Consider the following 27,171-nt stretch of genomic DNA (forward strand, 5'->3'; position numbering starts at 1 on the left):
TTGCATCCAGAGGGTGGTGATATCTTAGTGGAGTACCCCAGGGCTCTGTCTTGGGACCAATCCTGTTTAACTTGTTTGTATACGATATAGAGGCTGGTATAAATAGTTAAATCTCAGTGTTTACTGATGATACAAAGCTACATACCAAAGGGAGAACCTCTGCGGTAATCATGGATGGAAAATGATCTGGGGGTCCTAGTAGATCACAGTCTCAACAATTGCATGCAATGCCAAGCTGCAGCAAGCAAGGCCAGTAGGATATAAGCATGTATTTAAAAAGGGTATTTACTCAAGAGATAACACTATAATTCTACCACTTTACAAAACTCTGGTTCAGTCACACCTTGAGTATGCCACCCAGTTCTGGTCTCCAGTACTCAGAAGGGATGTGTTGGAGCTGGAGAGAGTCCAGAGAAGAACAATAAAACTAATAAGACTAATACAATTAATAAGAGGGCTGGAGGATCTCAGTTATGAGGAATGTTTACAATCATTAAAGTTATTCTCCCTGGAGAAGATATGCTTAAGATATGATAGCAATATACAAATATCTTAATAGTGACTCCACCATAGGGAGGAAACTATTCAGTCTAAGGTCACTCAAGAAGACATGTGACTACTCAATGAAATTGGATGAGAAGCGGTTCAACCTTAAACTGTTTAAGGTTTTTTTTTTCTTTACTGTTAGAGCGGTAAGGATGTGTAACTCATTTCCACACTTGGTGATTTCAGCGGGTAATGTCACTAATTTCAAAAAGTTTTTAGATCGGCATCTTATTGAACACAATATACAGGGATATGAGAAGTGGTAGAGACATAATATACACATACACACATCCACATAGGTTGAACTGGATGGACTGCTGTCCTTATTAAACCTTACCAACTATGTACAGTAACTAAATATTTAACTATGAATGTAGGAAACTGTTCACAAAGATCCAAGCCAACTGACTCCTTCCCCACATTCCCAGTCTAATCCATACAGGAGGCCAGAAACATTATCAATGTAATTTGGACTTTAGCTGATAACTGCTGTGTAACTTATTTCCTTGTTACTGCTGTATTTGCTTTCTGAAGTGTGGACAGGGATAATTTAATGTTCATTAAAGGTAAAAAAAGGTAGCACACTTACAAGAACATCGAGTCAATACAGCGTGTACGGTAAAGCATAGAAAAAGCCGGCCGGCATTCGGGAGCCCGACCCCTTCTGCAACGTGATGGCGTCACTGCGTGGGAAGGCACGCAGTGACGCCATCACGTTGCAGAAGGGGAGGACGGGCTCCCGAATGCCGGCCGGCTTTTTCTATGCTTTACCGTACACGCTGTATTGACTCGATGTTCTTGTAAGTGTGCTACCTTTTTTTTGCTCTTATTAAACTTTTTATCAGTATCACACTATGTCGGTTCCCTTTTTTCCTTTGAGCCATTGATAGCAATCTATGGGACCATTGAATAGGATGTGTGCATATGAATACTGCTCATAATTATGGTATGCTGATCCATTAAGAGGAGGAGTACCCTGTGGCGACTAAGGATATATTTACCACGCTCTCATTAAGCTTTAATCTGGTAAGCGCACTCACTATAAGGTGACGGGCACGTGTGCGCAGTTTCAAGTGTGTGCAACCACCGTGGTGTTTTTATATAGGATCGCAAGGGTTGACCATCTATGGACTTTTTTTCATGAACTCATTAATTATGGATTCATATTGACTGTCACTATTTTGTTATAAGTTTTGAAGTATACTAATTATATATTAATTTATTACAAATTTTCTTTATTTTGAGAAGTTGGTGTATACAATATTTTTTGTATGTTGGCGCAGTTTTCTATACTTTCTTATTGCTGTTAGGTGTGTGTATCCCACTTATTTCTGCTGCCTTCCTTATAGATTAATTCTATAATAATTTTTGTTTGTTTTTTGGCTAGCGCAATTTATTTTTTCCCTTAATGTAAAGGTAAAATGGGGGGAATGCTACAGGCCCCCGACCCTGATGGATGAAGAAGAGACTGATCTGTCAGTTAGAAATGGTGGCAAGGCAGGACAATGTAATCATAAAGGGTGACTAATTATCCAGATATTGACAGAGCAGATGAACTGCTCACTCTAAGCCCACATACACACGGTCGGAGATTTCCACAACCAAATCTGTCGGATTTTGTCCGTCAGATTTAGTCTGACGGATTGTGTCCAAAACTGTTGCATACACACGGTCGGACTAAGTTGTCGAAAAATCCGATCTTTCAGAACGTGATGACGTAATTTCGTTACGATGGGACTACATTCAGGCTAGTAGCCAATAGCTTTGTTGTAGGAATTTGATCTGAGCATGCGTGGCACTTGATCCGATCAAAATTCTCTACACATGATCGGATTACGTCCGACCGGCCCAGTTGGTCGGGAAATATTTCCAACATGTTGGAAAATTGGGTCTGACGGAGATTCGGACGGAATCAGTCCGATGCATACCACACACAGTCGGATTATCTGACGACACGGTCCGATAAGACGCATTCCGACGGATTCTCCGACCGTGACTTTTTAAATGTCTTGATGGAAATTGTAGGAGTCAGTTGGTGGATGCCCCAACTAGAAACAAGGCTCCTCAGTTTTACTATGTAAAAGAAGGGGTATAATAGACAAGATGATAGTGTTAGCAACACAGCAAGGAATGTACTCTTGTGGCTAGCAGAGGCCAGTGTTTTAAAAAAAACTGGAAAAATCACCAGGACCAAATGGCTTGCAGCTGAAAGTCCTAGAAGAACTTAGCTAGGTCATTGCTAGACCTTTATTTCCAATATTTAAAGGAAAGCTTCCTGACTGAAATGACAACAGCAGATTGGCGTAAGGCTAACGTGGTATCAATATTCAAGAATGGACCGAGATGTATACCTGGAAACTACAGGCCAGTCAGCCTAACAACAATAGTTTGAAAACTATTGGAGGCGATAATAAGGGACCATATCCAGAAATTTGCAGCTAAGAATAGTAGCATTAGTAGTAATCAGCATGTATTTATGAAAGATAATTTTGCCAGGCAAACCTATTAACATTCTGTGAGGAATTGAGCTGTAATCTGGATAAAGGAAGGCCGGTGGATGTAGTTTATCTAGACTTCGCCAAAGCATTTGACACAGTCCCTCATAGATGCTTGATCTACAAATTGAGGTCTGTTAGTGTTGAGGATAGTGTATGTACCTGGATAGTAAACTAGTTGCATCCAGAGGGTGGTGATATCTTAGTGGAGTACCCCAGGGCTCTGTCTTGGGACCAATCCTGTTTAACTTGTTTGTATACGATATAGAGGCTGGTATAAATAGTTAAATCTCAGTGTTTACTGATGATACAAAGCTACATACCAAAGGGAGAACCTCTGCGGTAATCATGGATGGAAAATGATCTGGGGGTCCTAGTAGATCACAGTCTCAACAATTGCATGCAATGCCAAGCTGCAGCAAGCAAGGCCAGTAGGATATAAGCATGTATTTAAAAAGGGTATTTACTCAAGAGATAACACTATAATTCTACCACTTTACAAAACTCTGGTTCAGTCACACCTTGAGTATGCCACCCAGTTCTGGTCTCCAGTACTCAGAAGGGATGTGTTGGAGCTGGAGAGAGTCCAGAGAAGAACAATAAAACTAATAAGACTAATACAATTAATAAGAGGGCTGGAGGATCTCAGTTATGAGGAATGTTTACAATCATTAAAGTTATTCTCCCTGGAGAAGATATGCTTAAGATATGATAGCAATATACAAATATCTTAATAGTGACTCCACCATAGGGAGGAAACTATTCAGTCTAAGGTCACTCAAGAAGACATGTGACTACTCAATGAAATTGGATGAGAAGCGGTTCAACCTTAAACTGTTTAAGGTTTTTTTTTTCTTTACTGTTAGAGCGGTAAGGATGTGTAACTCATTTCCACACTTGGTGATTTCAGCGGGTAATGTCACTAATTTCAAAAAGTTTTTAGATCGGCATCTTATTGAACACAATATACAGGGATATGAGAAGTGGTAGAGACATAATATACACATACACACATCCACATAGGTTGAACTGGATGGACTGCTGTCCTTATTAAACCTTACCAACTATGTACAGTAACTATATATTTAACTATGAATGTAGGAAACTGTTCACAAAGATCCAAGCCAACTGACTCCTTCCCCACATTCCCAGTCTAATCCATACAGGAGGCCAGAAACATTATCAATGTAATTTGGACTTTAGCTGATAACTGCTGTGTAACTTATTTCCTTGTTACTGCTGTATTTGCTTTCTGAAGTGTGGACAGGGATAATTTAATGTTCATTAATGCAGAAGTGCAGCAACCATCTTTAGGGAGATCACTTTGTAATGCTCATCTATGGAGTGTCTCGGGTGCAGGGGCAGCCATCTTGGCTTGGTCTGATTCCAGACGATAATTGGCTGATATAACAAAGCAAGGAGAGGTGGGGCTTTCACATCCCTGCTGATCCATTCTACTTTTTTTCTTCATAATAAATTTATCCCAACAACATTTTTTTGGGAAACCGATCCTAAGACACCTCCTCAATTCCGCTAAGGTCTACCTCCAGTTGTGGCTTAATATAATAGACAACATAAGGAAATTCATTTACAAAAATACACCCCAGAAATATTTTACAAGATATGGCAACATTAACGTATGCCTATTTATTAGAAGAAGGCATGTGCTTGATGATGGGAGTGGAATAAGAGGTAAAGGTACTTTATAAATAGCTCTCATCACTCACCTCCCCTCCATTTATTTTCTACTCTTCCCTCTGCTCCTAGGTGCTTCACCTTACTTTCTCTGCCCCATCTCTTTAGCCCCCACTCCCAGACCCTGTTTGCACCTTATCATCATAGTTCTCCACCCCTAAGTAGCCATACTTTCTTCCACTCTTAGTAACTGAGGACCCCAGACCTACCTCCCATATGCCCCCTTTTTTCTTTGTTCCCCATTGTGTATGTCCTAAGGTAGAAGAAAAACCTGCATCAACAATATTGTCACAGACAGGTGATAATCCCTCTCTCGTTTTTCTCTTTACCTGTCACCAGTGATAGGCGATGTAACCATAACTGTGTTAGCTTCACAGCAAACAGAATAACAAAATTTCACTATATTGCTTAGTTTGTACAACATTTTCTTTTTGTGAAAAGTCAATCATGCATTCTAGAATGTGACCTGCCTTTCCAATGTATGTGACTTTGCTGAGTGGAGTGGAATATTCAGAGTTGTCCCTTTAATGATTTTGGTGAGACCATTAGATATGTCAAAGAACATTAGGGTGGTCACATTTTGTCTTTAAACCGTGTTTTTTTTTTTACTCAAGCTTACACTTCAGTATAGAGTTTTAGATCCATAATTCCAAATGCTAAAATTAAATTGTCATTCGCAATGTAGTAATAATTAAAGTTTACAGATTTTTAAATAAATGTGCCATTAAAATTTAGATTTTAACTCATCTGAGCCAAGAAAGATTTACATTTCTCATAAAAAATGCTTTGAAATTTAACAAAAGAACAATAGTAATAACAAAATGACTTGAAAAGCTTGGGCAATCATCACAAAAATGCAAGTAATTGTATATCATCTAGGCTTATTTAATATGTAATAAGAGATGCAAAGCACCCAATCAGTAATTCTCAACATTCATTAATCTCTAATTCTCCATGTGCGATCTTTATATCTTAACAACTCAGATATCTGGTATGTAGGGACATACTGTGCATCCTCAAAGGAAAGCATAAACTGCCACCTAGTGGATAGAGCATTAGCATTTGCAACAAATAACAGTTCCTCTGAAAGACAGAATAAAATGAATAATAATAATAATGTGCAGATGAATTAAATTAGAAGATATTCAAAACAGCGCTGAACTCATTTTTAAGAGCAATTCTGATTGAAACAATATCAGAAGTTACTCATATAATTGTATTAATAGTTTGAATTCCATGAATGATAATGTGTCTGCTTTTCAAAGAAGTAATTTTTTTTTCCTGAAATCTAATAAACTGTAAGAAGTAATAAAACTCACAGAAAGGGAGCAATTCCTTTACACAGGCATATTGTTGATTGCTGTACAGGGGAGAACTGTATGCACGCCGAAAACCTGGGGGCTGTAAAACAAATGAGTAAACATAAGAAACAGATTACCTATAAAAGAACATAGCTTAAACAGAATTTGTCATGGGACAAAGTTCCTGTGTGAGAGGCCTTAGTTAGCAGCTGCCATTCTCCGACTCCCAGACCTCATACTACTTATAATTTAGTGATGCCAAACCTATTTCCTATTACTGTTAATGATGTCACCACCCCACACACTGCTATGCAGCCCAGAGGATAGCAGTTTCAGTCTGCAGATTCTCACATAGGTATAGTTATTTTGACAAATTCCTTATAATAACTGTACATCCTTCCAATGTCTGAAAGAAAATAATTGCTAGGAATGATAGGCAGTAGAAATAATCACAATGACTCAAAGTGCCTCTGTCACATGTTGTGGTAGATTATAGTGGTGTAGAACAGTAACAAATTGTAGGAATATTTTTCGTCTTTCATCAGTAGGAAAACAGTGGTTTGGAGTTATTATTTACATTTTCTATCCCCATGGCAGAGGGTTCTGTGTTCTCCATGGCTGGAGGTCATGCACTCTGTGATGTTCACATGCCCTATGGGGGTCTATGAAGTGAGGTTTCCCCTTTATTTACTGGCCTAAAGCCACCCACACATAACAATACTGGTCGCCTTAAAGGTAATTTTCTGTTTGCACTGTGAATGGTGATACTTATGCCGCATACACACGATCAAACAATCCGGTGGAAAAGCCCACAGGTCCGTGTGTGGGCTCCGGCAGACTTTTTTTACCCAAAAGTCCGGCGGACTAAGAAAGTAGTTTTGCACCAAAATATGTCCGCCAGATAGTCTGATACGTGTGTACGTGGCATAAGTCTGCATTTTGATCTTTTTTGGTATCCTGTGCCCCAATGCCTCTCTTCCTGAGTTAATCGGTCCTATGTTAAACTCTGTAAAATGTCCTAAAGTGATTGGCACCCAATTTCTTCCACTCCACAAAGAATAAAGGATTCCACCCTAAAATGACCCACCAAGCCACCTGGACACCTGGAAATCCTTAACTGTCTTCAGAGGGCAAGAGGGTGCTAAATTTTTGGTGACATACAGAGTGAGGTCCAATGAGATTTGTGCTTACCCTTCAAGACTGGCTGCAAGTATTAAGAATTTAATCTTGGCAATGTGGGAAATGTTACAGTGATTGTCTAGAAAAGCCTAATAGACTCTTAAAAGACCATTTTGCCACACAAAGTAGAGAATAATGGTTTTATTATTGGAGAGTTTGACCATTGGTCTTTGTCCCTTTCATAGAGAGGTAAGAGGGGGCAAAACGGATTTACAGAAGATCAGCAGTGTGAGTTTTGGTGGGGAAAAGCTGAACAACTGCTTGTGTGGGGGGCTACATGACTGGAAAGGAAGCTGGGAAGAGCAGCTACTCTACTGTGCAAACTAATCCTGCAACCACAGTATGAAGAGAGCTCTGCATGTGTGGAGAAAAAAAAAGCAAATATGACCAATTTGTAGCAGCCAACTTCTAGTCTGCATCTCCCCAAGGTAATACATAAAACCTGGCCTGTTAGTGGGCCCTGAGGACAGGGTTGATGACCACTGCTCTAAAAGATAGTTCTACTTTCTTCTGGCTTAATATAAGCTTAGTATTGTTTGCATCTGCCTGCTGTTGGGGAGTGTACCATGCATAAGCGTTAGCAACATCCAATAACCTGAGTGATAAATATGTATGTCTCTCTGGCCAACCACTAGGAGATTTATTGCCATTGGTGCATGCTGGGGAAAGCTATAAACAGTAAGGGTCATTTTTGAAAACTCTAATGCCTCCAAGGCTCTGCCTGGTGAGGAAGTGTGTGCTTCTGTGTTTATTTTCCTCTCAAGTCTCCTGCCTGGGGAGAGTGTGCTGTGTTACAAAGAGGCCCCGGTCTGAGGCCCGGACGCTTCCTGGAATAATGTAGAGTGCAGAAATTCTTTCCTATGTGTCCCTGTATTTGATCATGTGATCTGGGTGCCCAAAGCCGCAGAATCATATGACTGCGCAATTGTTCTTAGCCCTTGTACACACGGTCGGAGATTCCGACACCCAAATCCGTCGGATTCTGTCCGTCGGATTTTGTCCGAAACTGTTACATACACACGGTCGGACGAAGTTGTCGGAAAATCCAATCGTTCAGAACGTGATCACGTTATTTTGTTACGACGGGACTACGTTCAGGCTAGTAGACAATAGCTTTGTTGTAGGAATTTGATCTGAGCATGCGTGGCACTTTGTCCGATCGGAATTCTCTACACATGATCGGAGTATGTCCGATCGGACCAGTTTGTCGCAAAATATTTCCAGCAAGTTGGAAAATTTGGTCCGACGGATATTCCGACGGAAACAGTCCGATGCATACCACACACAGTCGGATTATCCTACAAAACGGTCCGATGGGACACATTCCAACGGATTCTCCGACCGTGTGTACAAGGGTTTAGTGTGCTTGGCTTTTGTAAATAGTAGCAGTGAATAATATTAGCCTGATAAGACACATTCAGAGTACCTGGTTGAGACACCTGCTACATGCTACAGATGTAGTTTTCTCCATTTACTGAATCCCTCTGATTTATAAAGTAGGAAAGCTGGTCTGCATGTTATAACATAGAACAAAAGCAGGTATTTTAGCTAGGTTTTGAAAAACAAAGCAAATGAAATCAAAAAGTTGGCTGGAAATTATCCTAACTGGCACTTTTACAGTTGCTTATAGATACATAGAATACATTTAAGTCTTCGTGTTGAAACAACAGGATGAAAGTTAATTGTTATACACAGTTAACTTCTATAACTTCACGTGTATTAACGAAAAACAAGTCAAAAACCACAGAGCTTGAAATAAATCCCAATATACAGAGTAACTTACTATCTTGCCGAAACATTTCTGGAATTCCACGTATGACTGACAATGATGGTGAATGTTAGTTTTGCAGTTCTTGCATCGTAATCCAAACTTGTTGTTTACTAGGAATAAAATGGAATAAAACAAGTGGAATTGTCACTTTTATGTCTGTATAAGATGATATAGTACTAATTGTTTTATTAAACCTCAACAGCACTGCTGTGTGCTACCAGTTGAGCAAGCAGGCCTTGCACATACAGCAGGCCTCATACACATTGCTGTCCTGCCAGCCTGACCCAGGGAGCACAGTAAAAAAAAAAATGTACCCCTATTTTTCTCCCACTCCCTCCACCATTCCAAACGGGTCAGATGGAATTCTCTTTTGAAGCACGCTTGTTGTCATTGACATACCTGTTAGAAGGTATAAAGGTCAGGCACCCTGCTATGGTCATATTCTGGACCATGCTGAATGAGTAAAGCTCCAGTGCTTCCTGGTTGTAAAGGATCTTAGCCATCTCCTGTATCAAATCCATTTTTATAGACTAATGAGGCAGCCTGTTTTGGGGATGGGGCAACAGAAGTGTTGGGAGGGGATGGGAAGAGGCATGCAAGCTCTGGCCAACATTGTCAGAGCTTTGTATGTTTAGAACAATCCAGCATTCAGGTTCAGCAGTTGATACTGTATATGTATGTGAAAGCACCTCTAAGAGCCAGTTCACACCATAGAAACGCAGTCCAGAAGCGTTCCAGATACTTTTCTGCATGTGTGTTTTTTACGTGTTCTTGATGAATTTTTGATGCAGTCCAGTGCATTTTTATCCCCACTTTTTTCTTCAACTTAAATAAGGACATGTGTGTTCCAGTGTGTTTTTGTGCATTTCAGTGCGTTTTAAAGCATTCCAGTACAGCACAGTGCAGCATGTTCTACATTTGTTCTGGAACGCACAGGAACTGCAAACACTTGTGTGAACTATGCCATTGAAAACAATATAACCTACTTTCTATGCGTTTTTAATACAGAAGAAAACGCACTGGCTTGCATGTTGGGTGAACTGGCCCTAAATATTTCATACCTGCAAGCAGCTTTGTTTTTTCAGTGAAAGAATCTGTTTTAAACTCAACTCCAGGCAGATATTTCAGAAAGTCTGTAGTGAAATAATTTGGTGGCTGACATTGCTGAGTTCTCCCTGTGAGATGCTAGTTTCTTGGCTACCATTAGGATATATTGGCTTCATTATTTTCCAAGGCATAGACCTGCAACAAGTATGCAGACCATAAGAGACCCCTTTCACACTGGGGCGTTTTTCGCTTTAGCATTAAAAAAAGCGCCTGTAAAGCGCTTGAAAGAAGCCTCATCTCCAATTCCAATGTGAAAGCCTGTGTGCTTTCACACTGAGATCCCTTTCACACTGGGGCATTTTTCAGGTGCTTTAGCTTAAAAAAAGCGTCTGTAAAGCGTGTGAAAGAAGCCGCAACTGCAATCCCAATGTGAATGCCTGAGTGTTTTCACACTGAGGCGCTGCACCTCAGTGAATACACCGCTCCTAAAGCGCCCCTTCCCATTGAAATCAATGGGAAGCGCCTGCAAATCGCCTGAAAAGCGCTTTGTGGGCGCTTTTAACCCTTTATTTGGCCACTAGCAGGGGTTAAAAGTGCCCCACTAGCGCTCGAAAAACACTGGTAATGTGCCGCTAGTTTAAGCTGCCCTTTACGAGTGTTTTTCAGGCACTGGCAGTGTGAAAGGGCCCTTAAAGAACTTGGAGAGTTTCCCTCACATATTTTCTGATGAAGTGTTGTCAACATAACACAAAATGAGGGTAAATCTCTCTAATGGAGTTCAGGATAGCAGTAAAAATCTTCCAGAGATTCAAACACCTCTTCCCTTTATTTTAACCACTTCGGACCCTCAAAGATTTACCCCCTTCCTGACCTGAGCACTTTTTGTGATTCGGCACTTTGTCGCTTTAACTGACCATTGCACGGTCATGCGACGTTACACAAAGACAAAATTGACGTCCTTTTTTTCCCACACATAGAACTTTCTTTTGGTGGTATTTGATCACCTCTGTGTTTTTATTTTTTGCACTATAAACAAACAGAGTGACAATTTGAAAAAAAAGCAATATTTTTACTTTTTGCTTTAACAAATATTCCCCAAAAATATATAAAAAACAATTTTTTTCCTCAGTTTAAGCCGATATGTATTCTTCTACATATTTTTGGTAACGAAAATCACAATAAGTGTATATTGATTGGTTTGCACAAAAGTTATAGCATCTACAAAATAGGGGATAGATTTATGGCATTTTTATTATTATAATTTTTTTTCTATTATTAATGGCGGCGATCTGTGATTTTTATCATGACTTTGACATTGCAGTGGACAGATCGGACACTTTTGACACTATTTCGGACTAGACATGTGCACACTGAAATATTTTGTTTCGGAATTTCGTTTTCGTCAAAAAAATACATTTATTTAGTTACTCCCGAAATTCGTTTTTATTTATTTTGTTTTTCGTGAAAAATTCATCTGAAAATCCAAATGAACTAAGGTCGAATTAAAGGCTTATGCAGCTAAACTGTATGACTCCATGTAGTTTAGCTGCTCCGTCTAATCTTCTTAGAACTTTCAACAGACACCATAAGCCAAAGATTCAACGTTTGTATGTTTTTCGCTGCTTTGTTGAATCTTTGTCTTTCATGTTGAATGTATATAGTTCAAACAGAAAATGGACTGGTGATAGTGATCACTGATCAGACAGGTAACAAGATAGGGTATATAGAATCTATATAGAATCTCAATCTATAATATAGAATCTATAATAATAAATCACCCCCCAACAACACGGGCAGCCTCTGAGGCTATCACAACACTAGTATCACTATCAAGTTCACAACACTAACACAATAGCAGCAGGTTATAATGAAAAAGTTAAGTTGAACTGTAGCTTTCTTCACTATTGTTCTGCTTCTGTGCTTATGCTTAATTGCTAAATAATTTAGGTTCTCTGACAAACGAACCAGCTAAGATTGACTGTCTTCTGAAATGATTCAGTGTCTGTGTCTTTCTCTGCTAGCAATTGTAAGTGAAAGTAAGTTGGCTGTATGTGTGTACTTAGTTCTAGCTATTTTACTGCTCCTCCTCTTTGGTTACAATCAGCCAATAAAATTCATCATCATCATTATTTTTATTTTACCTCCCCCACCCAATTCCAGCAGTAATCTTTTCTCTCTCTGTTGAATCTTTTCTCTCTCCGTCGAATCTTTTCTCTCTCTGTCGAATCTTTTCTCTCTATGTCAAATCTTTTCTCTCTATGTCAAATCTTTTCTCTCTGTCAAATCTTTTCTCTCTATGTAGAATAAACCTGGACTAATAGAGTTAAGGTTAGGCACATTCGACCACAGGTTAGATAGAGACAGATTGTTATTGTCAGCGTCATGTCAAATCTCCTATCTATATCGAACTGTTGTCACAACGAAAATGAAAATAAAGCATTTATTTATGTCGGATCTTTCGTTTTTCAGATTCTGCACTTTCGTTATTGTTTGTTAAAACAATAACGAAAATACTTGAAATTCAGACGAAAATGCATTCGGACGAAAATGAATGCACATGTCTATTTAGGACCACTGTCATTTATACAGCGATCAATGCTATAAAAATGCACCGATTACTGTGTAAATGACACGTGCAGGGAAGGGGTTAAATACTAGGGGCGTTTAAGGGTTGTGTGACCTAGGGAGTGATTCTAACTGTGAGGGGGTGGGCTACCACTGACATAACAGCGATCACTGCTCCTGATGACAGGGAGCAGTAGATTTCTGTCATGTGTCAAGGCAGAACGGGGAAAGGCCTTCTTTACATAGGCATCTCCCCATTCTGTCTCTCCTCACCTGAATCGCAGGCCGCCAGCGAACATTGAGTTCCCGAGACCAGTGGGCACAATCCTGTGGTACGCAATAGGCGGCAAATTCAAAGGGACATACAGGTACGCCCATTTGCCTGCCTGTGCCATTCTGCCAACGTATATGTCCCAGTTCTGCCTCTCCGTGACACGATTGCAGACATCGAGGCCGTGGGACCTGCGGGCACAGTCATGCTGTACACACATGCCCACTAGCCCCACAAATTGAAGGGGATGTATAGGTAAGCCCATTTGGCCACCGCTGCCATTGTGCTGACATATATAGCGGCGAGCGGTGGTCAGCAAGTGGTTAAAATAAAAAGATTTTAGCTGAACATACACAGGATCAATTGGTGGAAAGCTACTAAGCAAATGCAAGGTAGCTGATAGTTCATAAATATTCACAAACAGCAATAAAATATATAAACAGTGTTTTATATTGTCAATAAATGAAAAAAGCTGTATATATTATGTTTACTATTGTGAGAATTATTATTTCGATATAACAGTGTTGGTGCACAAATCAAAACTTTCACGTATTCCAAGGAAATTCAGATATTGATTTTGATTATTCCACAGGTTAACCCTATGGACCTTGGTCAAGAGGGAGGTAATAAAATGTAGACTACAGTAATTAGACTGCAGAACAATTTTAATATAGTACTGTAGGACTAGAGGGGCATGCCCACATTATCACTTATGTGCATAAAGCCGATTTTTAGTCTTGGATAGAGTGAGGAGGATTTTTATCATACGTTTGATATTTATTGCAATATGTGTCCCCACTAGGAAGATTCACTCTCACTACTGATCCTGGTGGTGTGTCCTGTAAAAAAAAGTGATTGGAAATCGAAAAGAATTATCACAGGAACAGGAGTGCGAAGGGTAATCTTCCAACAGGACCTGTTTTGTGTACAAATGTCTAATGCCGTGTACACACACGACCTGACTTTCCATCAGAATAAACTTTGACGGTCTTTCCGACTGAGTTCCGACAGAGTTCCAACTGAACAGACTTGCTATGACTTGCTATGAAATAGAACTTGTTCTATTTCTAGATCCGTCAGAATTTTTGAAGAAAAAAGTCAGATGAAGCCCACACACGATCGGAATATCCGATGAAATGATTCCGTCTGACCTTTTCTGACTGAAAGTATGGTCATGTGTACGCGACATTAGAGGGGATATACTCTTGTTTCCTACCAGAAAATAAAGGAGAATCTCACCCAAAGGGCAAAGAAAGAAAGAAAAAAATCCTGACAAGGTTCTTAACACGTCTCAACTCCATACATGTTTTAAAAAAAGAAAAGTTTTTCATACACTGTAAAATTGCATCCAGTGTACAATTCGCCCTCTGCACACTATGCAAACACATCCTCAACACTTCTAGCAAGCTCTGCATTAAAGCAAGAAATTCTTGATTTGCCTAGACTGCACTATGTGTTCAAGCTAGCATTCTGTATCAGAGACCCTTCCCTGGCCAATTGTGTGAATACTTATTTTATTAATCCAATAATGTATAAAAGCAAGTTGCTATTTACTTTCGTCATCTGCACACGATTGGGTATTTAACCACTTCGCATCCAGGCCAATTCTGACATTTCTCTCCTACATGTAAAATTCATAAATTGTTTGCTAGATAATTACATAGAACCCCCAAACATTATATATATTTTTTTAGCAAAGACCCTACAGAATACAATGGCGGTTGTTGCAACTTTTTATCTCGCACGGTATTTGCGCAGCAATTTTTCAAACATGTTTTTTTCAGAAAAAAAAACAGTTTCATGCTTAAAAAAAAAAAACAGTAAAGTTAGCCCAATTTTTTTGCACAATGTAAAAGAGGAAGATACGCCAAGTAAATAGATACCCAACATGTCACGCTTCAAAATTGCACGCGCTCGTGGAATGGCACCAAACGTTGGTATTTAAAAATCCCCATAGGCGACGCTTTCAATTTTTTTTACTGGTTACATGTTTTGGGTTACAGAGGAGGTCTAGAGCTACAATTATTGCTCTCGCTCTAACGTTCGCGGTGATACCTCACGTGTGGTTTGAACACCGTTTTCATATGTGGGGGCGGGACTTACGTATTAATTTTATTTTTATTTTTTTAGTTTGACACTTTAAAAAAAAAATATAATAATTGATTACTTTTATTCCTATTACAAGGAATGTAAACATCCCTTGTAATAGGAATATGGCACGATCGGACCTATTTACAGTCTTATTGACCCCATATCTCACCTCTAGGCTGGGAAGCCTAAAATAAAATAAAAAACAAAACCGATCCTGGCTTCCCAGCCAAAATGGTGCCGTTAATTTGAATGCAGAGGCCGGGCGTGACGTCATAACATCGCGCCCGGCCTCCAAACGATCATAGAGACTCCGGGGACGATCTGGTCTGCCGGAAATCTCTATGGTAACTTCTGGGGGACGGCAGATCCTGTGACCGACTCACCGATGGAAGCGGTGATTCGGTACAAGCTCGGGAGGGCAGCGGGAGGGGGGCATCCCTTCCCGCCGCCCGTAAGAACGATCAAGTGGCGGAACAGCCACTATGATTGTTCTTATGGTGCAGGGAATCGCCGGCTGAAAACGCTGATATCTGAATGATGTCTGTGGCCTCAGGCATCATTCAGATATACCGCCACAAAGCCCATGACGTCAATAGACGTAGTGTGGGCACCAAGTGGTTAACCACTTCAGCCCCGGAAGGATTTACCCCCTTCCATCCTGACCAGAGCATTTTTTGCGATTCTATACTGCGTCATAGCTGACAATTGTGCGGTCGTTCGACATTGTACCCAAACAAAATTGATGTCTTTTTTTTTCCACAAATAGAGCTTTCTTTTGGTGGTATTTGATTACCTCTGCGGTTTTAATTTTTTGCGCTATAAACAAAAAAAGAGTGACAATTTAGAAAAAAAAGCAAAATTTTTTACTTTTTGCTATAATAAATATCCCCAAAAAATATATAACAAATTGCTTCCACAGTTTAGGCCAATATATATTCTCCTACATATTTTCTGGTAAAAAAAATCGCAATAAGTGTATATTTTGATTGGTTTGCTCAAAAGTTATCGCGTCTACAAAATAGGGGATATATTTATGGCAATTTTATTTATTTATTTTTTACTAGTAATGGCGGTGATCTGCGATTTTTATTGGGACTGCGACATTGTGGCAGACACATCGGACACTTTTGACACTATTTTGGGACCATTGTCATTTATACAGCGATCAGAGCTACAAATAGCCACTGATTACTGTATAAATGACACTGGCAGGGAAGGGGTTAAACACTAGGGCATGATCAAGGGGTTAAGTGTGACCTAGGGAGTGATTCTAACTCTGGGGGGATGGGCTCACTACAACATGACAGAGATCTCTGCTCCCGATGACAGGGAGCAGTAGATCCCTGTCATGTTGCTAGGCAGAACAGGGAAATGCCTCGTTTACATAGGCATCTCCCCATTCTGCCACTCCTCACCTCAATCGCAGGCCACTGGCAAACATCGAGTTCCCGGGACCCGCTGGCACGATCCCGTGGCCCACGCACGCGATAGGCAGCAAATTCAAAGGGACATACAGGTACGCCCATTTGCCTGCCTGTGCCATTCTGCCGATGTATATGTGTGTGCGGCGGTCGGCAAGCGGTTAATGAGAATAGGAATTAGCTTTTTACATGATTGGATAATTAAAGTAAATGTTTAATTTGTTCTGTGAAGGTTCTGTATTCCTTTAGCAAATAACACCAACACAGTTTGAGGAGAGGCAGTAATGGGGCATGCCAAGTTATCAATATTTATCTCAGCTGTGATTAGAAAAAAATTGGATGAACACCAACCAATAGCTAAATAGAAATATACATTAGTTAGTCACTACCATGTCAATTTTCCATTGTAGTCATTAAAGTGGAACTTTACTCATGAAAACTTGATAAAAAAATGTTCTTTAACAACCCACTACATTAATAATTATGCCACCAAAATTAGTACTTGCTGTAAATTGCCTCCAGCATTGTTCCTGTTTCTTCTTGCTGGAGGCTGCTATTTTGCTGAAGCCCAGAGCTCCTGAGGAACAGCAAATCTTTAGTCTGTCAGCAGATTAGCCTCTTCATTACAATAGAGAGTAACTGAGCATGTGCAAAGCAGATTGAGACAGTGTTTTACTGGATTTTAAAACAGTATCAACATTTATTTTTAATATTTTACATAGCTATACCTGCAGAAGGGGCCAGCATGAAGTGATCTAGCAGAACTTAAAGAGGAAGTAAACCCTGATGGGTTTACTTCCTCTTTTTTTCCCTGCAAAGGTAAAGCATAATGGACTACTATGCATCGCATAGTAGCTCATTATGTGTCACTTACCTGACACAGGAGCCAGCGAAGTCGCCGCTGTCCCCTGTAGTCCGCCGCATCCATGTTGCTGGTGGCGTCTCGCAGCTCCGACGAATCACAGCGGCGCAGCCGCGATGACGTCACTCCCGCGCATGCGCACGGGAGTCGCGTCTCGCAGCTCCGCCGCTGCCATACGGCGAAGCCGCGATGACGTCACTCCCGCGCATGCGCACGGGAGTCGACAAATTAGGCAAATCCATTCTTGGATTTGCCGCATTTAGTGCGCCTGCGCGCCGCTGTCTACGGCGCATGCGCCGTAGACAGCGGTGCCCATTTTCGGGCAAATATCTCCTAAACCATATAGGTTTAGGAGATATTGCTTGGACCTACAGGTAAGCCTTAATCTAGGCTTACCTATAGGTCCAAGTTGTTTGGAAGGGTTTACTTCCTCTTTAAGTTTCTGACTAAAGTTCCCCTTTAACATGTAGCTAAACCCAAATACTGTGTAACTGTTGTGTAAACAGCTCCCTTTTGCTTTGTAAATGTAGTTGTGCAAGGTTTTCATATTGGTGTAAGTAAATGTTTCATAAATACCTGTTGATCCTGTCAGTTCTTGTTAATATTGCCAGTTCCTACTCCCCACCAGTGCTGGTCAACCTATGCTTTCATCCAATCTGCTGTAGTCTGTACCCCCGTTGTCTTAATCATTTAGCAGCTGAGACTGGGGTATCCTATAAATGTAATAATATATAAAGGAGGAGCATATCTTTGCAGAATCCAAAAGTTGCAAGACCAGTGTTAGGGGATTGTGCACCTCTGTGCTCCTTACAGGGTATAAAAGATATATATTTGAAGCCTTAAAGATGTTGTAGATGGTAAAATGGTCAGAAAAAAGTTTGTGACAGTGATCAGCTTCTTGTTGCTTTTGGGCCTGACTCTTCAGCTTGGTTTCCCATCTAGTTTTTGTGCTTTGATTGTGCTGCTTAGATCACACCTATTTGGTGAGTTGGCATTAGAACTCTTATATTAACCTTTTTATGCCAATTGTGTAAGATTAAGTAGCGGTGAACCTTATCCCTGTCTGTTAAGATCTAATAAAGAAGTTGAGGGTAAAGGTGATGGACTGGCCAAGCATGTCTCCAGACCTAAACCCTATTGAGCATATGTGGGGCATCCTTAAATGGAAGGTGGAGGATGGCAAGGCCTCTAACATCCACCAGCTCCATGATGTCATCATGGAAAAGTGGAAGACTCCTCCAGTGGCAACCTATGAAGCTCTGTTGAACTTCATGCCCAAGAGGGTTAAGGCAGTGCTGGAAAATAATGGTGGCCACACAAAATATTGACACTTTAGGCCCAATTTGGGCATTTTTACTTAGGGGTGTACTCCCTTTTTTGCCAGCAGTTTAGTCATTTGGTCATGTCTCCAGACATAAACCCTATTGAGCATCTGTGGGGAAGGTGGAAGAGCGCATGGCCTCTAACGTCCACCAGCTTCATGATGTCATCATGGAGGAGTGGAAGAGGACTCCAGTGGCAACTTGTGAAGCTCTGGTGAACTCCATACCCAAGAGGGTTAAGGCAATACTGGGAAATAATGGCCCTATGGACAGGCTAGGGTAGTATATAGACAGGCTAGGTTAGTATAAGGACAGGCTAGGGTAGTATATAAACAGGCTAGAGTAGTATATAGACAGGCTAGGGTAGTATATAGACAGGCTAGGGTAGTATATGGACAAGATGGGGTAGTATAGTTTTAGTTTGAGCATTACAGGTTGGCAACATTTGGGCTTATGCATAAATTAAATGACCTTAGCAACCAGCCAGCAGATTAGCAGCCACTACTAAAATATGATGGATTCCCTCTGTGATCTCTCATATATCCTGCCACTACAGAACTAACTGACCAGATAACCTCCCTGGTACTCTTGCTCTCTCTCAGTCTGCAGAGGTTCGCCTCCCGCATGCACCAGAGAAGATGTGCTGGGAACGAGGCCAGCTACACCCCTTCCTTGCAGACTCCGTCCCTGTTTTCTGTGTCTCATGGGTACCCCTACCTCTGCAGCACCTCAGCTCTTCATGAGTGTCAGTTGGAGTCTGAGAACAAGCAGGCCGCGGCAAGTATGAGTACTGCGTATGCTATATTGAGGGCAGCGTGTTGGCCTTTTTACAGAGCCTCAGAGTGGCCTGGGGGGGGGAAATCGTCACCCTGCCCCCTGGCTATAGGTAGCACCGTCCCTTTCAGGAGAGCAGGAGGAAAGGAGCAGGGCATAGGAGATATACCTTATGCCAATCTGCGGTTTTCAAAGCGAGCAAAGGCCTTTCTTGTATTAAGAGAGGTGTAGACTCCAGAGGGTGAGATATCAATTTGCCCCTGTACAAATCATTAGTAAGACCTCATCTGGAATATGCAGTTTAGTTTTGGGTACCAATTCTCAAAAAGGATATTGGGGAACTGGAGAAAGTGCAGAGAAAGGCAACAAAACTGACAAGAGGCATGTGGGAGCTCAGCTATGAGGAAAGATTGGCTGAACTGAATTTATTCTCTCTTGAGAAGAGGGAATTAAGGGGGGATATTACCAACATGTACAAATACATAAGTGGTCCATATCGTGAACTTGGTGTGGAGTTATTCACTTTAAGGTCATCACAGAGGACTAGGGGGCACTCTTTACTTCTAGAGGAAAAAAAGATTTAATCTCCAAATACGGAAAGTTTGATTCACAGTAAGAGCTGTGAAAATGTGGAATATACTCCCTCCAGAGGTGGTTCTGGCAAGCTCAGTCGATTGCTTTAAAAAAGTCCTGGATTCTTTAATAAAAATATATACAATATAACTGGGTACTAACTTTTATAGGTAAAGTTGATCCAGGGAAAATCGGATTGCCTCTTGGGGATGAGGAAGGAATATTTTCCCTGCTGTAGCAAATTGGAGCATGCTTTGCTGGGGTTTTTGCCTTCCTCTGGATCAACTGTGGGTGTAGGTTTGTGTATATGGGATTGTATATTTTTTTTTTTTTGGCTGAACTTGATGGACTTGTTTCTTTTTTGAACCTATGTAATTATGTAACCTTAGAAACTCTGTTGAAGTTTTTTTTTAGGACACATTGCATCTCCTACCCCCAAAGTCTTAAAATGATTAAGTGAAAAAGTTTGATTTCATTTTTGTAACAGAAGATTATATTACAGTTTTGCCTTTTCCCTGCAGGATTTCAGAAAGGCATTAAAAAAAAGGATGCATGTCAACTATTTATAATGCATCTGGAAAGCAGGCTCAAAGATCAGTGTGTCTAGAGACCCAAGAGTGCTACAACAAAGAAAACACTGAAAAACTAAAGCAAGAATTATCCAGAATTAACATTCCACTAAGTACAAAGGTTTGCTGTGAATCTTGATCGAGAAGAAGACTTATCAATTGTCTAGCAAAGTCAACCAATATGTAAAATGGCATGTAGTACTAATGTCACTCCACTTTGTGCAGAGAGAGAAGCATCTATAGGATGTGGTGGTGCTTAACCCCTTTCATGTCCTCCCAGAACAACAGTGCTCCCATCCAGCCATCATTCCACAATAGACCAGGTGGGAGTACTGTTATTCTGGGAGGAATCTGGCACCCGCCATGTCCACAGTACACAGCCGATGACAGATCACTGTACCGGCCCACTGCTGGTACCATGTGATTGCTGGGGCCAATCACAGCAGATCACATTACAGTTTTATACAATGAAAGGCATTGATTCATGCCTTTCACAATGTACTAGTGTAATGAGCTCTGTGATTGGTCAAAGTCATCACATGGTACAGACAAAGCCAATCACAGCCCATCTTTACCTTGTGATTAGCTGCTGGCCAATCACAGCTAATCTTCATTCAGAAAAAAGGTTGCTTATAACTGTAAAATTCACAGTTATAAGTAATCATAGTGTATAAAAAATCCTAATCACCTCCCCAAAGTAGTAGTATGTTACTGTGGTAACACTGTATTGCTCCTTTTTTTTTAAATAAACAAATAAAAAAAAAAAATTTTTTTTTTACATACTGTCACCAGTTACTGTCCCTGATTACTGCCACACCAGTTATCTGATGACGCTGTACTGCACTGATGACAGTATGAAAAAAAAACTTGTAAAAATTAAAAAAAAAAATGTTTTTAATTTCTTCATTTTCCAAAACATTGTGACAAAAATTACAACTTAAAAAAACTTGACATGCCTCTTGCCATGCCTCTTACTAAATACTTTCTACTACTGTCTACTTTCCAAAAATAGGTCATTTGGGGGATATTTGTACTGTCCTAGCATTTTCGGGCCTCCAGAAATGAGTCAGTACATCGGGAATGGATTGATCGATTTTCAAATATATACACCATAGTTTGTGGAGTCTATAAATTTCCAACAGACTACATGATCTACACTGATTTGGTTTATTTTCACCAAAGAAATGTAGCAGTATACATTTTGGCCTAAATCTATGGAAAAGGGTTATTTATTAGCAAAACTGTCTAACAGAAACAAATAATTTATTTTTTAATTTTCACTCTATTTTTTCATTTATTTAGCAGAGAAATAAAAAACCCAGTGGTGATTAAGTACCACTAAAAGAAAGCTCTATTTATGTGAAAAAAAATATATAAAAATGTGATATGGGTACAGTGTTGCATAACCGCACAATTGTCATTCAAAGTGTGGCAGCACTGAAAGCTGAAATTTGGCCTGGGGGAGTAAAATTGTCTGGTATAAGTGGTAAAAAAAAAGAGGTTGAAATACTAAGTTGTCTTTTGTAAATCTGACCACACCTACCAAATAAAATTTTATTCCAAGTTCTGTTGGAAAAGTGGGCAACAAAGGCATTTGTTTTGTCAATGCATTGAGAGTGAGAATCCAAACCCCAAAGCTCCTAAATATACATCTCCAACATTGGTGAAGAGTTAACACAAGAAGACTGCTCTAGAAACTCTAGTTGTCCTTTTACATCTCCTAATCTCAGTTTGCCTGTAAGTGGACATCAGTCACTGCTTTGTGGACAATTCTTTGGTGGGTGCAACACAGGCAGTTAAAGTGGTTGTAAACCCTTACAACCAACTTTGACCTACAGGTAAGCCTAGATTAATGCTTACCTGTAGGTCCAAGAAATATCTCCTAAACCTACATGGTTTAGGAGATATTTGCCGAAAGACAGGCACCGCTGTCTATGGCTCTATGGCGCATGCGCCATAGACAGCGGAGCGCAGGTGCACTGAGCGCGCTGCGGTCAACGGCGATATGCCGTGAGTGGACCGAGAAGATGGATGCGCCAGACTACAGGGGACAGCGGTGACTTCACTGGCTCCTGTGCCAGGTAAGTGACACATAATGAACTTCTATGCGATGCATAGTAGTCCATTATGCTTTACCTTTGCAGGGAATGTAAGAGGAAGTAAACCCATCAGGGTTTACTTCCTCTTTAAGACAATATTGGTAACAGGACACCGTAAAACTACATCATTGTCACTCCTCATAGTCTTAAATAATGCATTAGCTCTATTTGTGACTGCAAAGGTTAAATATTTTTTTTTTAGTCTAGGGTATCATGAAAGAAAAAACTTTTATTTATCTTACCCCTCACTTTTGCAGGCTTCCTAACATGACAATGTCCCCAAAACAGCTTCTTTTTAAGTACTCTGTCAGTCAATCACACTCTAAACGCATTACTTACAGTGCAGGACTAGTGGTCTTGCATTGTAAGTAAGTATACAGAGGGCCCTCCCAGAGTGTCAACAGAGAAGAGGGAGTGAGGGATAAAGTACATAAACTCAATTGATGGTGCACATCCCACTGCACAATATGTCTTGTGAGTTCAAATGCCTTTCATAGGTCAATAACTTGACTTCTACCCACTCTGGGATATAACACTCATTTTATTGTCAATATAGATGCACCCCCTAAGTTTCTCACAACATGGCGATTTTCTGTACCAAGATGCCATCAGGAAAAAAAGCACATTGCTGATATACTATTGCTTTTACACGTACTTTATCTACTACACCAACTTACGAAAGATATATAATTAACCAGTACATTATCTCCAACTCACACCCCAGCCAGACCTTACACTGCTCAGTAAGGGGAGCCCACACACTTACACACCACACTCTCAATACAACCATTTCTCACAAATCCCTATGCTGTCTGCTCATTTCATTCATCAAATGTTTATTTTCCACTACTCATTCACCTCTCCCTTCGTGAGCTCCCGCTTACTCTTCCTCTTCTGCTCAATAGGACCAAGCGAGAAGCATTGCTATATGACAACCAAACTCACCGTTAACATAAAACAGTTGAAGTCATCCTCTTCAGTCCTACCACCCCTACAATAGAAAAGTCTGTAGCTCTGTGCTGACCCCCCCCCCCCCGATTCTCTTTGCCACTCCTCCCCCCCCTCCCTTTGTCCTCACAACCAGCTATATATTAGCAACAAAGTGGGATTTCTGCTTATTCTTGTACTGAGGACTATACCCCCAAAGCATCACTCAAAACCAAAATCCAAACTGGCAGCAATTAAAATAGTATCCCTCAATGGGAAAGGACCAACCAGAAAAAAATCACAACTTTTGCTATACATGTGGAAAATCAAAGCTGACATAATCCTCCTCCAAGAAACACACTTCAAATCCAACCATATCCCCAAACTAACGAACAGAGATTTCCTGAAAGCATACCACACAACCAACCTGCTTGCCAAAACAAAAGGGGTCTCCATCTTAATATCTATGCCCCTCCCATAGAAATAACTGATTCAATGCTAGATGAAGAAGGCCGATACACTTTTATCAAGGGCTCTGTTTGAGGAAAACCAATAACAATAGCAAATATATACAGCCCCAACTCGGCTCAAGTCAGCTTCTTCCGTGATATAGCAACCTCTCTATCATCCTTCCAATCTGGCATTCTCCTTTTTTAGAGGGGACTTTAATGTTGCCTAAACCCACATCCTCAGGGAAACTTCCTTACAGAGCACTTAGGCAAATCAAGCTTCAGATGCAAGATTGACTCCTTCACAACTTATGATGCATGTTGTACCCTGAAATAAGAGACTATACTTTTTACTCCCCAACCCACAACCACTATTCCAGAATAGACTACCTCTTCTTTACAAAAAAAGACCCATGTCCTCTCTGACCATCACCCTATCACTGTAACATTAACACTCCCAAAATGATTACAATTCTCCAAAACCTGGAAACTAGATGCATCACTACTCACAGACCCCTCACAATCAACAAAAACAGCAAGGATTTTTTCAAAACTAATAAAATCCCCGATACGACCCACCTGACCCAATGGAAACTCATAAATGTGTTATCAGCGGCACACTTATTAAAATATGGGCCACTCGTAAACGAGCCAAACAGGAATCTATTTACACCCTGCTGAGACAAATACAGGGACTAGAACAGACCCATAAGCTAACTAAAGCACGGAACATTCAAACAGAATTAGATCATGCGAGAGAACTTTTAAGAGAGGAACTAGGTAAGACGACCAAGAAAAATTATACACTTTCCCAAAAGCTCTTTTATGAGCATAGCAACAAAAGTGGAAAGCTCTTAGCTAAAGCCCTGCAAGCTAAAAAGGCAAGCACCACAATCCGCTCCATACTTACACCCTCAGGGCAATTTCTATCCAAGAGCGACGATATCGCAAATCAGTTTGCACAATACTACACTGAACTATACAGCCTTCCTCCTGAACAAAAAACACAAGCTGACAACAGATTTTGTAAATCTATTGTCGCGGATTTCCTTTCACAGTACACCCCTAAACCAACAACATAGAAAAAAGCATATGAAATAGATGGTCCCTTAACACCCGAAGAATTCCACTCAGCCATTAAACAAATTAAACTTGGTAAAAGCCCTGGTCCTGATGGATTCTGTATGACCAATTACAATACTTTCTCAAACTTACTAACTGACCCCTTCCTAGGAGCATTTAATCAATTAGCACAACCAAAGACCACCCCAACAACTTATGGAAGCCCACATATGTGTCATCCCAAAACCTGGAAAAGACCACAAGATAGCCTCAAATTATCACCCCATCTCACTTCTGGCCAGCCGTAAACTCCCCTTTATCACAAAATTAATTTCCAGGGAGCAGATAGGATTTGTCCCAGGCAGAGAAGCTAGGGATAACACACTCAAAGCAGTGAACATCCATCGTTGGCTTACCAAACCCAAGCACTTCCGGTTTTTCATATCATTGGATGCAGGGAAGGCATTTGACAGGCTGTCATGGGACTATCTAGAAGCCGTGCTACAAACTATAGGCTTTGGTAATTGCCTGATAGGCTTCATTATATTTCTATACACGAACCCCAAAGCCAAAGTACGTGCTAACAGACTACTGTCAAACGCCTTCTCGATCAAACAGAACATGCCAAGGATGCCCCCCATCCCCCATATTATTTATCCTCACTCTCGAACCCTTCCTACACAATATACGCAATAACATAGATATCCATGGAACTACTATAGCTAGCAATATAAAATGACCACTTTTGCCAATGATATCTTACTATTCCTCTCTGAACCACATATATCCCTGCCAAACCTCATCAAAGACTTCCGTTTGTCCCAGTATATAGCCCACTTCAAGATCAATTTCACAAAATCACACGCTCTCAACAAACTAACGGAATCACAAGTCCTAAAATGTAAACAAAACTTCCCCTTTTCATAGAAACCAGACACTATAACTTATCTAGGAATCCAAACGCCCATAAAAAATCTGATTTCTACTCCAAAAATTACCTACCTTAAGACTATAATGGAGGATCTTACAAAATGGAGCAAAGCACAATTCTCCTGGTTCAGCAGAGGGGTCATCATCAAAATGAACATCCTACCACGCATACTCTACCTACTCCAAACGATACCTATCAAACTCCCCAACAGCTTCATACAATCACTTAAAAAAAAAGTATGTAGTACCTACCTCTGGAATCAAAAGCTCTCCAGAATTAGATACACACAGATAATAAAACCTAAAACCAAAGGAGGAATAGGCTTCCCTGACAACATTATTATTGGTCCTACCACCTCCAGCGTATCATAGACTGGCACACCCATCACCAGGTGAAAGACTGGGTAATACTGGAAAACTCTTTCTCCACTCTCCCCGTTTTCTGCGCTCCCTGGATCCACTGCAACCTCACACCAAAATACCTAACAGAACACCCTACCATGAGTCCCTCATTCTACTGCTTCACCGAGGTCTGCCACAAACTTAAATTCTCAAAGACTCCAGGACTTTTAACACCATTATTCATGAACCCTGAATTCCCCCCAGGGATGGCTCCTCATCCACTATCCAGTAAACAACCTGACATTGGTTTGCTCTTACATCATCTTCTTCAAGAGGGCAAACTACACACCTAGGATCATATGAAAATACTTTTGGCTGAACAAAACCTAATCTTTCTAGAATATTGGCAAATTAAGCACTACATAAACACTATTCAATGCAAAACAGATTTGTCCGAAGCTATAACCCCCTTTGAAAACACCTCAACGTCATGTTATCTCCAAGATCCACAACATGCTCTGGGACAATACCCAAGCTGATGAAGGGATGGCATGCAAGGTCTGGGCCCAAGACTTAGGCATAAACCTAACAAACACTTCATGGGAAAAATTATACCAGCATGTACACAAGGGCTCCACAAATGTCTCTATTCAGGAAAACAATTACAAAATTGTTTCCCATTGATACTACACCACAATTATTCTACATAGATTAGATGCAACCAACTCAGATAAATGCTGGAGATGTTTACAAACACCTGGCGATCTCCTACACACCTGGTGGAGTTGCCCAAGCCTATTGGAAAACAGGTCTACAACCAAATCAAAAAAATAACTACATACCCCCTGGAATTCACACCAGAACAATTCTTACTCCATCA

The 27,171-nt window shown here is 40.5% G+C and overlaps 1 protein-coding gene across 3 annotated transcripts in view; it reads right to left on the minus strand.

The window, feature by feature from the left end:
• Window positions 1-27,171, minus strand: part of STAC3 (SH3 and cysteine rich domain 3) — a 172,390-nt gene that overhangs the window by 64,202 nt on the left and 81,017 nt on the right. For 2 of the 3 annotated variants that reach the window (XM_077483574.1, XM_077483573.1), the window contains exons 3-4: window positions 9,000-9,097; window positions 6,056-6,137 (exon numbers count right to left, since the gene is read on the minus strand). The exons of the other annotated variant lie outside the window; for it this stretch is intronic. In XM_077483574.1, coding sequence (XP_077339700.1) covers window positions 6,056-6,137; window positions 9,000-9,097 — 180 coding nt within the window. The remainder of the gene's footprint in view (window positions 1-6,055; window positions 6,138-8,999; window positions 9,098-27,171) is intronic. 3 annotated transcript variants of the gene reach the window in all.

This window comes from Lithobates pipiens, unplaced genomic scaffold (genome assembly GCF_037356315.1).
Source record: "Lithobates pipiens isolate NorthernLeopardFrog02 unplaced genomic scaffold, aLitPip1_a1.2 Scaffold_16, whole genome shotgun sequence".
Taxonomy (NCBI): Eukaryota; Metazoa; Chordata; class Amphibia; order Anura; family Ranidae; genus Lithobates; species Lithobates pipiens.